This window comes from Rhinoderma darwinii, chromosome 2, assembly GCF_050947455.1.
Source record: "Rhinoderma darwinii isolate aRhiDar2 chromosome 2, aRhiDar2.hap1, whole genome shotgun sequence".
Taxonomy (NCBI): Eukaryota; Metazoa; Chordata; class Amphibia; order Anura; family Rhinodermatidae; genus Rhinoderma; species Rhinoderma darwinii.
In genome coordinates, this window is record NC_134688.1 from 24,359,988 (window position 1) to 24,374,686 (window position 14,699).

A 14,699-nucleotide genomic window follows, 5' to 3' on the forward strand; every position below is an offset into this window, starting at 1 on the left:
ATGCTAGGAGTTGTAGTTTCTCAACAAAGAGCCACAGGTTGGAGACCACTACCCTAGAGGAAGGGACGGCAGCTCTCTAGAGGGCACCTTGCCCCTTTTTGGCCTTAGTCTGCAATTTCTTTACAGTCCTGTTGATTTTAATGTGAAGTTTAAAAGCACAATGCTCAACAGACACCCCCGTTGTGGTACTTGTCATGGACTACTTACCCATCTGCTATATGTTTGAACACCATGACTCGTCTCCACAGCAATGTTTGGTCACGGTATAATTGCCGGTGGCCGTAACCTCATTGTTTCCCTATAGGGAGGTTAAGTGACAGTTGCGGTAACCTGCAACATGACCAAAATTTGTCATAGAGCCCTAGCCTAATGATCAGTCCCTTCTCCGGCAGGTACTGGACATCTACGCTTCTGGTTGGTGGGTATGTCAGCCAATCGGGCATTTATGGCCCTTTCTCATAAACGTGCCATTCATTTAATCTAGCTTTTATATTCATCAGATCAAATGAGCAAAACGAGCCGACTCTGAAGATGACCGATAATGACACAAATAATAATCTGAGCTGCCACCGTCCGTGTGACAGCCTGCTGGTGGACCAGGAATGTCTGGAGTTCATCTTGCCTGACTTGAGGAGCTCGGACTCGCCACAAAATGACCATCAGTTTCCAGAGATGGATTTCACCGACTTCTCCCTCTTCGTGTGTGATCGGTCAGGAGACTCTCTCGTAATGGTAGGTGACATTCATGAGTTATTTAACCGCTTTCCTTGTCATTTATATTAGTGGTATCCGACCTGTGAATCTCCAGCGATTGCAACACCAACTTCTGTAGCTGTCAGGGCATGCTGGGAGTTGTAGTTTTGTAACAGCCAGGAGGCCACAGATTCGAGACCACAGACTTATATGGTCATTTGGCCTTAAAGGGGGTGCCCACTTCAGACAGCGCCTTGTGAGGGCATGTTAATATCAGAGGGGCCCCCAAATGAAACGGGACTTGTCCCCTGAATATGCTGCATAGTATGGGTCACTATCGTGCCACTTGGGTAATACAGCATAACAAAGAATACAGCGGACTCCTAGTTAGGCCTTATTCACACGAGCGGACCTATGCAATTCAATGGGGCCATTCAGACATTCAGTGTTTTGCCCGCCGCGTGTGTCCGTTGCGTGAAACTCACCGCTTGTCCTATTGTGCGTTTTTTGCGCATCACGCACCCATTGAAGTCAGTGGGTGCGTGAAAATCACGGACAGCACACGGTCATCATCCTTGTGCTGTCTGTGTTTTTCACGCACAAGTTGCTATAGAAATGATGACGAAAAACAAATGCCACCACCTCAGTTTTTTTTTTCTGCTGACGTAACAAAAAAACGCATGACATACGTGCCTAAAAAACGCACAGGCGCACCGTACACAGATGTCACATGGAACTGCAATGCAACAAAAGCGCAGCGTTTTTTAAGTGCGCAAAACTGACACGTTCGTGTGAATAAGGCTGCATTTACACGAGCATGTGCGTTTTGCGCATGCAAAAAACGCTGCATTTTGCGCGCGCAAAATGTACTTAACAGCTCCGTGTGTCATCAGTGTATGATGCGTGGCTGTGTGATTTTCGCGCAGCCGCCATCATTATGACACTCTGTTTGTATGTTTGTAGCACGTGGTGCTTTTCTGTTTACATTCATAGTTTTGACTGCTGTTGTGCGAATCACGCGCGTCCCACGGAAGTGCTTCCGTGTGGTGCGCGTGATTTTCGCGCACCCATTGACTACAATGTGTGCGTGATGCGCGAACAACGCACAAATATCGGACATGTCGTGAGTTTTATGCAGCGGACACGCTGCGTGAAACTCACGGACAGTCTGCGCGGTCCCATTGACTAACATAGGTCCGTGCGAGGCGCGTGAAAATCACGCGCGTTGCACGGACGTGTTACACGTTCGTCTAAATAAGCCCTTAGTCTGATGTACACGAGGGGAGTCCTGCCATTCTCACCATTGACTGCTGAGTATTCACAGTGGCCGTCATTTCAAGATCTTTACATGCTGTCAATGAATGGAAAGCTTGATATTCAGAGGAAACCCATCCTGACCTCCTACTCGCACATCTGAGTGTTTGTTTCAATGTATCAGTGTAGATAAGTGCTATCTGGCTAGATTCGAGGGAAGGAGAGTGATTTGTGCTGCTCACATATTTGGCTCCACAGGGAATTCTTTAAAAAATGTTTAAAAAAAAAACCAAACACAAAAAGGGCCATACTTACTAAATGGGCAGGTAAAAACCAGTTCCCAGCAGGATGCAGACAAGCCACAAGTGCTACATAGAGGGAGAGTGCTCAGGTGCAGGGAATTCTTTGACACATTGTAACATATTCAGCTGTGTGCAAGTAGAACTAAATCTGTATGGGCCTTCAGCAATGAATGCTGGCAAGCAGAGATCTTGAATTAAGTTGCAGGATTTTATGTCAAACAATCATTAAAGGGGTTTTAAGGCCTATTTGAAGTATAGATCGATATGTGATCGGTGAGGGATGGTGAATGGGACGGAGCTGCAGTACTAGGCACAAAAGTGCGTATGGAGGAACCGATGAGCCTGGATGAAACATAAAGGGGCCGTGGCCCTGCTAATCTTGGGGGGGGGGCCTGGGGCTTGGACCCCCACCCATCACACATTTGATGACTTATCCTACGGATAATTAATGTATCTTCCTGGAGAAGCCATTCCTAATAAATCTTTATAAAATAAAGGAAAAGAAACACAATTGTGCTCCAGCACCTCCGTCTTGTTTTATTTCAGCCGGACACAGAAGAATCCCTTGTATCAGCGGCAGAGAGATTCCTACATGAGGAGAACAGACGAGCCCTGGACTTTGAAAATATCTTGAATTCGCACATTGAAGAATTGCAGCGATATTCTGCGCACACAGTGAAGAGATTTACATGTCACAGCCACAGTGACTACTACCCTGTATCTTCCCGATAGAGGATGCTGCAGTATGTGTCCAGGACTGTACGCGGCATGAACATCCAGGTTATTTATTGTATTACAAAAAGTTATACAGTTATCCAGTTCTGTATTTATTGTATTGTTTTCAAGATCTCTGCTTGCAGTCATTCAATAAGAACCTTCATTGTTTATTTAGTGGATATAAATCTATCCTGATCATGTGATCGCACAGCTGCATAACTGGTTACAAGACACCGCTCTGACTTCCGTACTGTAAGGTTCAGTCCACATCGGTCAGATTTGCTGCAGATGATTCCGCTGCAAAGCCATCCAAGAATCCACAGGGAAGTCTGTGAAACAAATCCGTATTTTGGGGGTGGATTTTCCTGCTGATTCATTTCAAATCTGCACTTGCCGATTTCGCTGCAGATCTGAAACCCTAAGATTTGATTGTAGATTTTAACTTAAAATCTGCAACATATCTGTGTTCATTCTGCGACAGAAATTGACAGGCTGCAGATTTAAAATTACGCAGCGAAGGTTGTTTTTTTTTTTTTTCTTTTCCATGCAAAAAATTTCCGTAGCAGGTGGATGAGATTTGTAAAAAAAAAAAAATGTTAAACCTGGATGGGACGAACACCCTAATGAGCCGTGCCCCTGTGTGTCCATCACATGACCAGGACAGATTTTTATCCCTTGGAAATGAACAGTAAGGGTTCTTATTTAATGGCAGCAAGCAGAGATCTAGAAACCAATGAAGAATTGATACAGAAAGTATATGGTAAAATAGTATAACTTTTCATTACACAAAGAATAACATTAATTTGCTGAAACCGGACAACCCCTTTAATAATGAGGTACTGAACTCCATGATGTCTGAGGCCGTGCGCCCAGCATAGGGATGTCCCTAGGACTGAAGACTTTGGCTTTGACATCGTCATGTCAACCTTGTAAGGTGTATTTGCATCGCTCTGTCTGGGGACAAACACAATGAAGGACATGACTGACCTCTTGCCCTTATTCACACAACAGGGTTGCCCGGCCGGGTGACGGCCGTTCATAAATCGTCCGGCACCCGGCTGCATTAGGAACAATAGACCCCTAATGGGGCTATTTACACAACCGATTTTTTGACGGCCCGGGAAACCTGGCCGTCAAAAATGGGACATGCCCTATTTTCAGCCGTTTTCCCGGGTGATACACGGCCATCACCGGAATGTGTCCCAAGTGATGGCCATGTATTCCGTCGCTCGCGCTCTCTCCTCCTCCTCCAACCCCTCCTCACAGTGCAGAGTGCATGTGAGGAGGAGGAGGGTCTTTTTTTTTGCTCCCTGTAGAAGTCGGAATCTCCAATCCCCGGCCGGGGATTGGGGATTCCGCTACAGGAGAAGTGAGTGACTACACTGTCCATATATGGACACAGCGATGTCACTCACTTCAGAAGCGGAATCCCCCACCCTGTGGCAGGGAATTCTGCTACAGGAGAAGTCAGTGACTAAACTGTCCATATATGGACATTAAAGTCAGTGACTTCTCCTGGAAGTGGGGGATGGGTGTACCCTGCAGGGGGATGGGTGGCATTATCTACAGAGGGCTGTGTGTGGCAACAAATTTATATGAAATTCATCTGATTTTAAAACGGACAGGAAAAAAAACGGGTCAAAATCGGGCATTTAAAACGGGTCGATTTTATTGTCTGACCCTCGGACCCTGTCGTGTGAATGAGGCCTTACTCAGATAATATAAGAGGTGATTCGTTATAATATATCATGGGCAATGTCCAGAGCTTTGGTTCCATGCGAGTAGGACCTCCTCCTGAGTGATGGGGTGGGTCCAACTGTATGGAAATAAAGCTTAAGTACTCTATATTGAAAAGTTGAGCATTATTCTAATATACTTTGTCTCAATTTCTCTGCTTAATGTCAGTGAATAGAAACATTGTCCAACGGCTGAAAACCTGTCTTTCACACAGGTGCAGGGCTCCTAACAAGAGTAAGCGATGATATATTGTAACAAGATGCATGTCCTGTGTCAGTTGGGCATGATCAGGGCAGGTTTACAGCCTTCGGATATAAACCAGAATGTTTAGATTCACTGGCTGCAAGCAAAGATCTTGAACAAAAATTAGGAATGGAAACACAAGGTTTGTTAGAAAGTTGCAGAACTTTTCATTAAACAATAATAATACTTGTTTATGGAAACCCCCTTTAAGGAATGGGCTCCTCTGTGACAAGAATAGTCCCGCCGGACATAAAATAATGGCATTAACCTGTGGACGGGTCGGCGGGGCTCATACTGGATTTATTCACGTTCTTATTTTCGACTTATTTGGAGATAATCGATGTAAAGCTAAACTGTTTTGGGAGTAGTTAAAGGGTTATTCCCATCTCACAAAGTGATGTCATATTGCTAGGATATCCTGAAAATGAACGGGCTCCTGCGCTGATTTAGCTTCACGGGCTTCTCCTGCACACCGGTGCTCCCGACCACCCGACTATGCAGGGAGATGGTCCCGACAGTCGCAAAGTGATGGCATATCCTATGGATCCTTTGCGTGATGGGAACACCCTTTTGATATAGGATTTGGATTTTACTTTATTTTTTTGAATTTTTACAGCTATCTTTAAAAAAAAAAATATATATATAACATTAACCCCTTAATGACCGCCGATACATCTTTTTACGGCGGTCATTAGTGGGCTTTATTCTAGAGCGCCGCCAAACTACGTCGCTGCTGTAGAATAAAGTAAACAGAGCAGGGAGCCGTGAAATCTCCCTGCTCTCAGCTGCCAGAAGCAGCTGAGGGCGTCCCTGCTCTGCCGGGTGAGATCGATATTAGTATCGATCTCACCTGTTTAACCCTTCAGATGCGGTGCACAATAGCGAGCACTGCATCTGAATGGTTTTGGAGAGAGGGAGGGAGCTCCCTCTCATCTCACTGACACCCGGCGATAAAATCGCCGAGTGTCTGTGTCTTCTATGGCAGCCGGGGGTCTAATAAAGACCCCCAGGTCTGCCTGCAGCGAATGCCTGCTAGATCATGCCGCAGGCATGACCTAGCAGATGCCTGTCCATTTTAAACGGACAGGCAGTAATACACTGCAATACAAAAGTATTGCAGTGTATTATAATAGCGATCGGAGGATAGGGAAGTCCCCTAGTGGGACTAGTAAAAAAGTAAAAAAAGTTTCATAAAGTTAATAAAAAAAAAAAGTGAAAAAAAAAAAATGAAAAACCCACTTTTTCCCCTTACAAAATGCTTTACTATTAAAAAAAACTACAATAAAGCAAAAAAGTTACACATATTTGGTATCGCCGCGTCCGTAACGACCCCGACTATAAAGCTGTTACATTATTTAACCCGCACTGTGAACGCCGTAAAAAAATAAAATAAAAAACAATGGAAAAATTGCTGTTTTCTGTTAATCCTGACTTAAAAAAAATGTGATAGAAAGTGATCAAAAAGTCGCATCTACTCTCAAATGGTACCAATAAAAACTGCAAGTCGTCCCGCAAAAAACAAGACCTTATACAGCTATGCCGACGCAAAAATAAAAAAGTTACAGCTCTTCGAATGTGACAATGGAAAAATCTAAAAAATGGCTTGGACATTAGGGCCCAGAATGCCAGCAGGGGGAAGGGGTTAAAAACAGACATTTTATACTGGTTTATTTGTATATGTTGTGTACATTAAATTCAAACCAAAGCTGCATTCTTATACTAAGTTGCCCATGTTTTTTTTTTTTTTTTTTTTTTTTTTTTTTAAACTTGGTTTATTTTATACCATGGTTTTTCCCATGCGTTTTTGAAGATGTATTGAGCCTATGAAGAAAAACGCCATACCTAAACATGGCATGGTGCAGTTTAAACAAAAAAAAATAGCAATAAAACCTTACAAACAAATACACTTCATGTACACGTGCGCATATTTCACTATAGACACCAAAGAAACAACTGCTCGCAGCTTTTTAGCCACAAAAAAAAAGTGGCTAAACGCACAGGATTTGTTGCGGAAGTTTCTGTGACTAAAAATCTGTTCCACACATCCGATATGTCTTCCGCGTGTGAATGTTCTCAGAGGGCAGCTTCACACAAGCGTATTTGTCAACATACGTAATACAGATCTCTATTACGGACATATTGCGTATCCTAATGCATTAATATTCCATCCGCATTACAGACCCATATTACTGATTGGCCGTCTGAGAGCAGCCTAACGGCCTCTGACACCTAGGGGGGAGTTCACACCGAATACTTTGGTGCTGTTTTTTGACACTGAAACCGTACCAAAAAAATGCTCAAAATCGCCTCATTGATTTCAATGGTGGGCGGAGGTGTTGTTTTTTCCAGCAAGCGGTAGAAAAGTGACATGCCCTATCTTCGGGCGTTTCCGTCTCTGACCTCCCATTGACATCAATGGGAGGCAGAAAGCTGTTTTCGCTGTGTCTTTTGCCCACGGAGCTCAATGGCTGCCGCCGAAAAACATGGCAAACAACGTGCAGGCAAGTCAAAATCTGCCTCAAAAGTCCAGATGGAATTTTGAGGCAGACTTTTTTACAAACAAAAAAGTGTGAACAGGGCCTTACGTATTTAGATCAGTATTTGGCCTCAGTCAGACGGCCGTGATAGACCGCATGTCGGGCGTTTTTCCTGGACCAACCACCCTTCAGGGAGCTGGGCCCCGAGCATAATAGTCATCCATGATGCTAGGGGTCACTGCCTCCCTGTGGGAATACTGTCCCGTACTGAAAGCATGATTACAGTATTACCCGGGGAGGCAGGGTCTCCTAGCATCATTCATAACTACTGTATGATGCTAGGATTCCGGCTCGCTGCACTGTGTTCGGTCTGGGAAATACAGCCGACACATGGTCCGTATATCACGGATTGAATACAGCCGGCTGTATGCGGCCTTAGTGAGACAAAAGATGGAAGAGATACATATTTCCATTCCACTTTTCCGGCTCCACTCCTGGTTTTGGCTTAAAAATACAGCTGTGTGAATGAGGCCTGAGGGTGCATTTACAAGCTGGTTGTAGGCTCTGTTCACATCTGCGCTACGGGAGCAATAACGCTGCGCTAGATTCATGGGACCCAAAAAAGGTAGAAAAGTTGCCAATGGGTGAGAACAAGATATCCTGATAACGGAATTGACTTGAGACTCTGTCACCAAATTATAAGTTCCCTATCTCCCACATAATCTGATTGGCGCTGTAATGTAGAGAAGTGGTTTTATTTTGAAAACCAATCATTTTTTAGCAAGTTATGAGCAATTTTAGATTTATGCTAATGACAATGCCCAACCGGGCAGTTAACTTTTAACGCTGACCAATCAGTGACATACACTTCTCTTCATTCATGTCCACGCTGTGCTGTGTGAGTAAGTCCCACAGAAACTTTACCGGAGGACGCAGATACAGTTGAAATCGGGACCCGCCAGGGAGGGGGTCACGACACAGTTTGGGAAACACTGTTCTAGAAGACTTGTCCACATAAATTTAGTTTTTTCCCAGCGTATGAGGACACTGACACCAGGGGCTCCTTTCAGGAGCAGAATCGCCGGCCGGAGTGTTAGTAATGCTCTGGCCGGGGATTCCCACATTTGAAGCGCCTAATGTCACTGTCCATATACGGACAGTGACGCCAAGGGCTTCCCTGGGCTCAGCACTTAAAGTAACGCTGTGCCTAGGGAATCCTCGGCTAGGATCAGTTTTTAATGGCCGTCACTAGAATTGATTAATGAAAAACAGATCCATTGAGTTCTATGGGGGCCGTCCGGGTGTGAAAACAGCCAAGAATAGAACAAGTCCTGTTTTTTGACTGCCAGTATGCACGGTCAGCTAAAAAAAAAAAAAAACAGTGTGAATACAGCTACATTCTGAAAACGGCCGTGTGATAGCAGTTAATAAAATGTCCGTCACACGGCCATTTTTCACTGTCGTTGATATAGCCTTACTATTCGGCCTCTAAAAACAGCAGCATGTAACCAACGTAAGTAAGTGGTTTGGCTCTTTCCAAGCTGCAACTTTGTTTTGTCTATTTGCTCAGACTTTAAATGGGGGGAAAACAGTCTTTGAAATCGGTGGCCATTACGTGTAGCAACACATTTCAGTTTTCTGTAGAGGCCACTCTAAGAACGGTTTCTTTAAAAACATACCGCACAATAACACATACTAAGACCTAGTTCACACAGTGTAGATTTACTTAAAGCATTAGATCTACATTGTGTGAACCAGCCTAAGGTCATAGTAATGGCTGTGCGGGTCACATCATATATGTTGTGCCAAAAACTGGTTCCCGCTTTTAGCACAAAATCTACAACTCTCACACAGATGCTTATGGCATAGGGGAGGCTACCGAGGCCCAACCGGGAGGCTTGTGTCATAATATGCCTGAAGCTGGAAGGCTTCTGCCGCAAGCCGTTGCACTGTGGATAAAGCATGGCAGCAAGAAAGCCAGACAATTAAAAGAAAAAAATGTCGCCCGCTTCTCCTTTTTGGATTTCTTTTGCTCATGACAGTGCACGCAAGTATTAAGCAATGCAGTAATATACCTTTCAAGTCTTCACTGCAAATACATCTGGTGCCATCTTGGCGCATGGAAACAGTTATCTTATAGAACAGTTGTATCTTATGTAAAAAAACAGGAGGTAACAGATGTTCCATTCTTTATTCCAAAAATAAATATCAGGGATGTAGGGTACAATATATTACACTGACGTCAGAGTAGAGTCCTTTGGCAACGGAGACAGAATAAAGCAAGTGTGTTGAAAGTGAACCAATTCATTAAAAATCATTTTTTGTCTAAGCTGGTATATCTAAAATCAGTTGTAAAAAAGGCACAAGGGATTTGTTTTTTACATAAAAGTTATGGCACATTTTTTGTTCATGCCCCCCTTTTTTTTTTTTTTTTTTTTAAATATACATTCAATAAAAAGGAGAGAGGTGAAATCAATCAGATAAAACCACTGTGGATGACTGGCGGATTCTTCCAAAGTGTCAATATAGAAAAAGTTGTATTTGGTTCGATTGGCACGAAGCATTTTGTACCCATACAGAAGGGGAATACACATTACTCGATTGTGTTTGGACGCGTTGCCACGTAGACAAACACCACAATTAATACCACCACGAGGGCGAGTGTGGGAAGCACAACAGTGGTGATCTGCTGCCGTGCTTCCTGCATGGCTTGTTTCCTCTCCTTCTTATCCTTGGAAGACTCTTTCTTAGCTTTTCCTTTTAGTTGTCTCATGGTGGTGGCGGCCTCAAGGATGTCACGCTGTGGACCAATAAGGTGGTGGAACGATACGTGTATCGGCCGTAATACTCAGCAGAGGAGCTGGAGATCTGGAAAGTGAGAAGAAGCATGGTGTTAATAATGGATAGAGTAGTCAACATATCATGCATGCTCCATCCGATGAGTTGGCTGAAGCATCGGGTTTATGAACGTTCCCTGTTAAAGGTACTGGTTCCATTTTGGCCCACTCAATGGGACATGGTATGTAACATCGTGTTCCCAGGATATTGTAGAGATAGCTGTTCTACAAGCAAAAAGTACAACTGTATATGAACATATACAGATTGCACCTGCTCCTTGTGCCATCATTCATGGACAGGGTCAACCACTACAGAAAATGGTCCCATTCCTGGTGCACCATGGTTCCTTTAGGCATCTGCAGAAGTAGAGTGCCAATGGTATTTGTAACAATCGATTCCTCACTGTATAAAAAATAAATCAAAGGGTCTTCAAGGAAGAGAGTTGACATCTGAGAACCTCATAATCACAATTTTTGCTGAAGGCATCAAGGTGACCAGACAGAGGAGTCAAGGATTGTGGTGGGACATCGTCGGCCTCCAGAAGAGTACCCATAAGCGAGCATTCGTTTGCCCAATCATTGACTAAGGACCTTAAGGCATCACAGATCTTTGTCAGGTCCTGAGTAGATCAACCAGTTGTCTACCTAGGCTGTAACGAAAAGAGGCTGGAGAGCAAGTGTTGGGTGGTAGTAAAAGAGGTGAGGGATTAAGCCAGGAGAAGAGAAGCAGCAGACAATGGACTACAGATATGTGGTAGGGTTGCTGGCTGGCCTGGAATTAAGAATTGCATGTGGGGGGGGGGGGATTGAGGGGACTGCTGGGATTTGTGGGGAAGGGGCAATTAAATGAATGAGTGTTTGTCGGACAGCAAAGACTCTGAGCTTCAGGGACTGAGAGTGGTGGGTGTGCTAGAAAACTCCTGCCTTGAGCAGTAGAGCATGTCCTCTCCATGGTTGTTGTACAAACTCAACTTTCCCTTGGCTAGCGATCTATTGTACTTGAATGTGTCCCCTTGGTGCAAGTTTAGAGCATCGGACTTAGAGCCCGTTAGGGGTTTGTAGGAGATGTGCGCGGTTTGTAAGGTATCACATTGGCACGGACCAGTATCTAATGGCTGCTCAAGCCGGGTCTCTAAATAACTCGGTATGCAATAATCCGTTTGTGCAAAATAAACATGAATAATAAGACTGCATCCTGGGCCTGAGGGTTTTATAGTAAAAAAAACAGTCTTATGTCAGTCTGTATTTACTTTAGAACATTTTTTTCTGTAGTAATAACTGCTGCTGCAACTGACTGTAGCACATGGTAACCCTGAGTGTTCCCATCACCCTTCTATGTGACTAAATTATGTACATCCAAATGACCCAAAACAATACATCTTGAAACATTAAAGTACAACCTTAACCCAAAAAAACATGAATGTTTCTGTTGCTTCAGTGCTGCTATAGTTTAAAATGGGGCAAAGCAACCACAGCCAGACATTTTTGAGGCTATGGAGCTCGGTCTTTGGTCACTCGGTCACTGAGCATGCATACAAGTATAGAAGATAATTTCCTGAGCTCTCCTCCCTTCTGTCTGTTAACCCAATAGTTACACCTCTTTTGTCTTTGATTGGATTTAGTACACAAGGAAAAGGTGCTTTTACAAAGAAAGTCTTGGGGACAGCCCACATGCATCCTGGGAGCTAGCACGGTAAACTCCTCCTTTTACCGTTTCTATCCATGTGAAAGTAAGCAGATATCAGGCACAACACACCTATAAAAAAGGCATAAGACAAAGCTTTACATTAAAAAAAACAAAAACACTATCGTAGAGCAGCCCAAAGGCCATATGTGTAAGAAACAACAAAAATAAGGGGAGACCCACTCCGTGCACATCTGTATGGAATATGCTGATGCTATATAAATAAGATAACCTGTCACCAATAGCTCATTTTATAGAAGGACCTCTACAAGATGTGGCCCAGAGACAAGTTGGCTTGGCCTGGTGGCAGGGGTGCTTCTGGGCCTCTGGTTTGCTCTCTCTGCAGGTGTGGTATTGTGGTGCCATGCGGTACTGCAACCAATAGAGTAGGGACCCACTTAAGGGCCAATTATACAATTTCATCCAAATGTTAACAAAGAACCTCATGTTCGTATTTATTGATTAATAATGTGGATGTGCGGTCCTAGTTTCTCCTCTTCAATTTGAGAATCTACAAAGATTTGTGGGCAAAACTTCTATAACTAAGTGACTCTCCAAAATGCAATCCATGGTCCAACTTAAGTCATCTCCGCTATAGACTTTTTAAAGGGTAAGTTCACATTTGAGGACCAAGTTTATGTTTAGATATAGGCTACATAAGTCAGTTTATAAATACATTACTTTTCTTTGTCCAGAGATACTTTCACAATTTCGATGGTCGTCATTGGAAACAGTCCAAAAAGTTGTTGTCAGACACACCGTAACAGCTTGATTGAGATCCTATACTGGAGAACTTTATCTGGTTTAAAAACCTAGACCTCTCAGTATACAAATGACTAGAGCGGGCTCTGTATAGACAGACATTGAGCCAGCAGGAGAGATCAGCTCTTAAGCCTGCAGAATTGTGAACGCAGCTGTGGAGTATAATACAGGCTGTAACTCCGGATCAGTAAAAAATAAGTAATGTATTTACAAAAGGGACTCAACTACTTATATAGATTAATTGTATATATAATATGTAAAAATATGTCCAAATATGCAGAGTGTGAGGATTCAGAGCTGCCGGGAGGTGTTGTGACCCACTGGACTATACACGGTGTGACCACTTAGTGGATAAATAAGTACCTACTAGTTGAGTGTTACATGACTTATTAGACGAAAACTTTTACTGGGCAGTACCTAGAACGACACCAGTGGTGTCCTCATGCCAAGACTACCCTACTTTAATTAGTATACATTCTTGCGCATGCGTGACTTTTAGGAGTCCCCCGGTACATCTTTGCAACAACATTAGCTCGAAGTGGTAGAACCAACAAAAATGAATGCCTTGCTTACAGTGTCAAAGTGCCAGGGTGACACACAGACACACTGTGGCTGGTATGGTCCGGAGGGCATGGATACAGTTGTATACTATGGTGGAGCGGGGAGAAAAGTCATGGCGTTCTGGGTCAGATGGAGAAGAAAAGGGAAGGACTTCAAAATCAGAAAAAATGTCACCTGTGAGTCACTGGACTTAACAGAGGTATTCACCCATATAGTCTGCAGGGCGCCTGTGTAGATTTGGTATCTACCACTATATGGTCACTGTATGATGGTAACATTGGTCTCTGTACAGCAGGTTTTATTCAGTTACCGAATGCTGGTATTTTTCAGACACGGTGGTATAGTATGTGGCAATGTTATTTAGCCCTTGAACTACATGACAACGCTATTATTTAGAGGTATACCATCATACACCATTTCGTTTTTGTGACGCAGCAAATTAATTTAAGGGCAGATCTTTTATGGATACAGTTTCCATGCCCCACAGAACTGATTTTCATTGCAAAGTAATATCCAGGGGCAGTTTACTGCAGTCGTATCTAAATAGCCCAGCATGGATTATAAAAAAAAAAAAAAAATTTCATTATATATGTACAGTGTTGGGAAAAATTACTTGGCCCTTATCTGATTTCTTCTATTTTTGCCCATTTCCCACCTTTAACTGATTTGAATCATCCAACTAATTTTAATTTCAGATTAACACAACACGAGTAAAACAAAAAAAAACACACAACGCAGATTTTAAATGATCATTCCATTTTTTTGAGGAAAAAAAAGATTTATTCAATACCTATAATCACCCATGTAAGAAAAAAAAAATTGCCCCCCTAAACCTATTAAGTGGTTGTGCCATCCTTGGCAGTAATACTGAAATCAAACGTTTGTGATAACTTGCGAGTAGTCTTTTACATCGCTGTGGAGAAATTTTGGCCTATTCTTTGCAGAATTGCTTCATATTGGGCGACATTGGAGGGTTTTCCAATGCAAGTTTAAGGTCTTGCCATAGAATCTCAATAGGATTCAAGTTAGGACATGGACTCTGACACTCCAAAACCTTAAAAGGGATTGACCAGGATTTTAAACAAAAAAATAGCTGCTTTCTTCCAAAAACAGCGTCGCAGCCATCCACAGGTTGTGTGTAGTATTGCAGTTTTGTCCTATTCACTTCATTGAAGCCAAGCAATACCAGACAACCCATGGACGGGCGTGACACGGTTTTTGGAAGAAAGCAGCCATGTTTTTCTAATCCTGGACAACCCCTTCAATTTTGTTTCTTTTGAGCCAGAGGTGGACTTACTTGTGTACTTCGGATCATTGTCCTGCTGCATAACCCAACTGAGCTCGAGCTTCAGATCATGAATTGACGGGCGGATATTCCCCTTCAGGACTTTGATAGAAAGCAGAATTTATGGTTCTATCAATTATGATAAGT

General features: G+C 43.2%; 1 protein-coding gene and 1 long non-coding RNA gene across 4 annotated transcripts in view; one reads left to right on the forward strand and one right to left on the reverse strand.

The window, feature by feature from the left end:
• The window catches only part of DEUP1 (deuterosome assembly protein 1), a 40,390-nt gene extending 33,719 nt beyond the window's left edge, over nucleotides 1-6,671 (forward strand). For all 3 annotated transcript variants that reach the window (XM_075851474.1, XM_075851475.1, XM_075851473.1), the window contains 2 exons: nucleotides 501-732; nucleotides 2,796-6,671. In XM_075851474.1, coding sequence (XP_075707589.1) covers nucleotides 501-732; nucleotides 2,796-2,981 — 418 coding nt within the window. In that variant the 3' untranslated portion in view covers nucleotides 2,982-6,671. The remainder of the gene's footprint in view (nucleotides 1-500; nucleotides 733-2,795) is intronic.
• Nucleotides 6,672-10,197: 3,526 nt separating this feature from the next.
• Nucleotides 10,198-14,699, reverse strand: part of LOC142740410 (uncharacterized) — a 43,156-nt gene continuing 38,654 nt past the window's right edge. The window contains exon 3 of the long non-coding RNA XR_012880648.1: nucleotides 10,198-10,291. This is a non-coding gene — a long non-coding RNA (uncharacterized LOC142740410). The remainder of the gene's footprint in view (nucleotides 10,292-14,699) is intronic.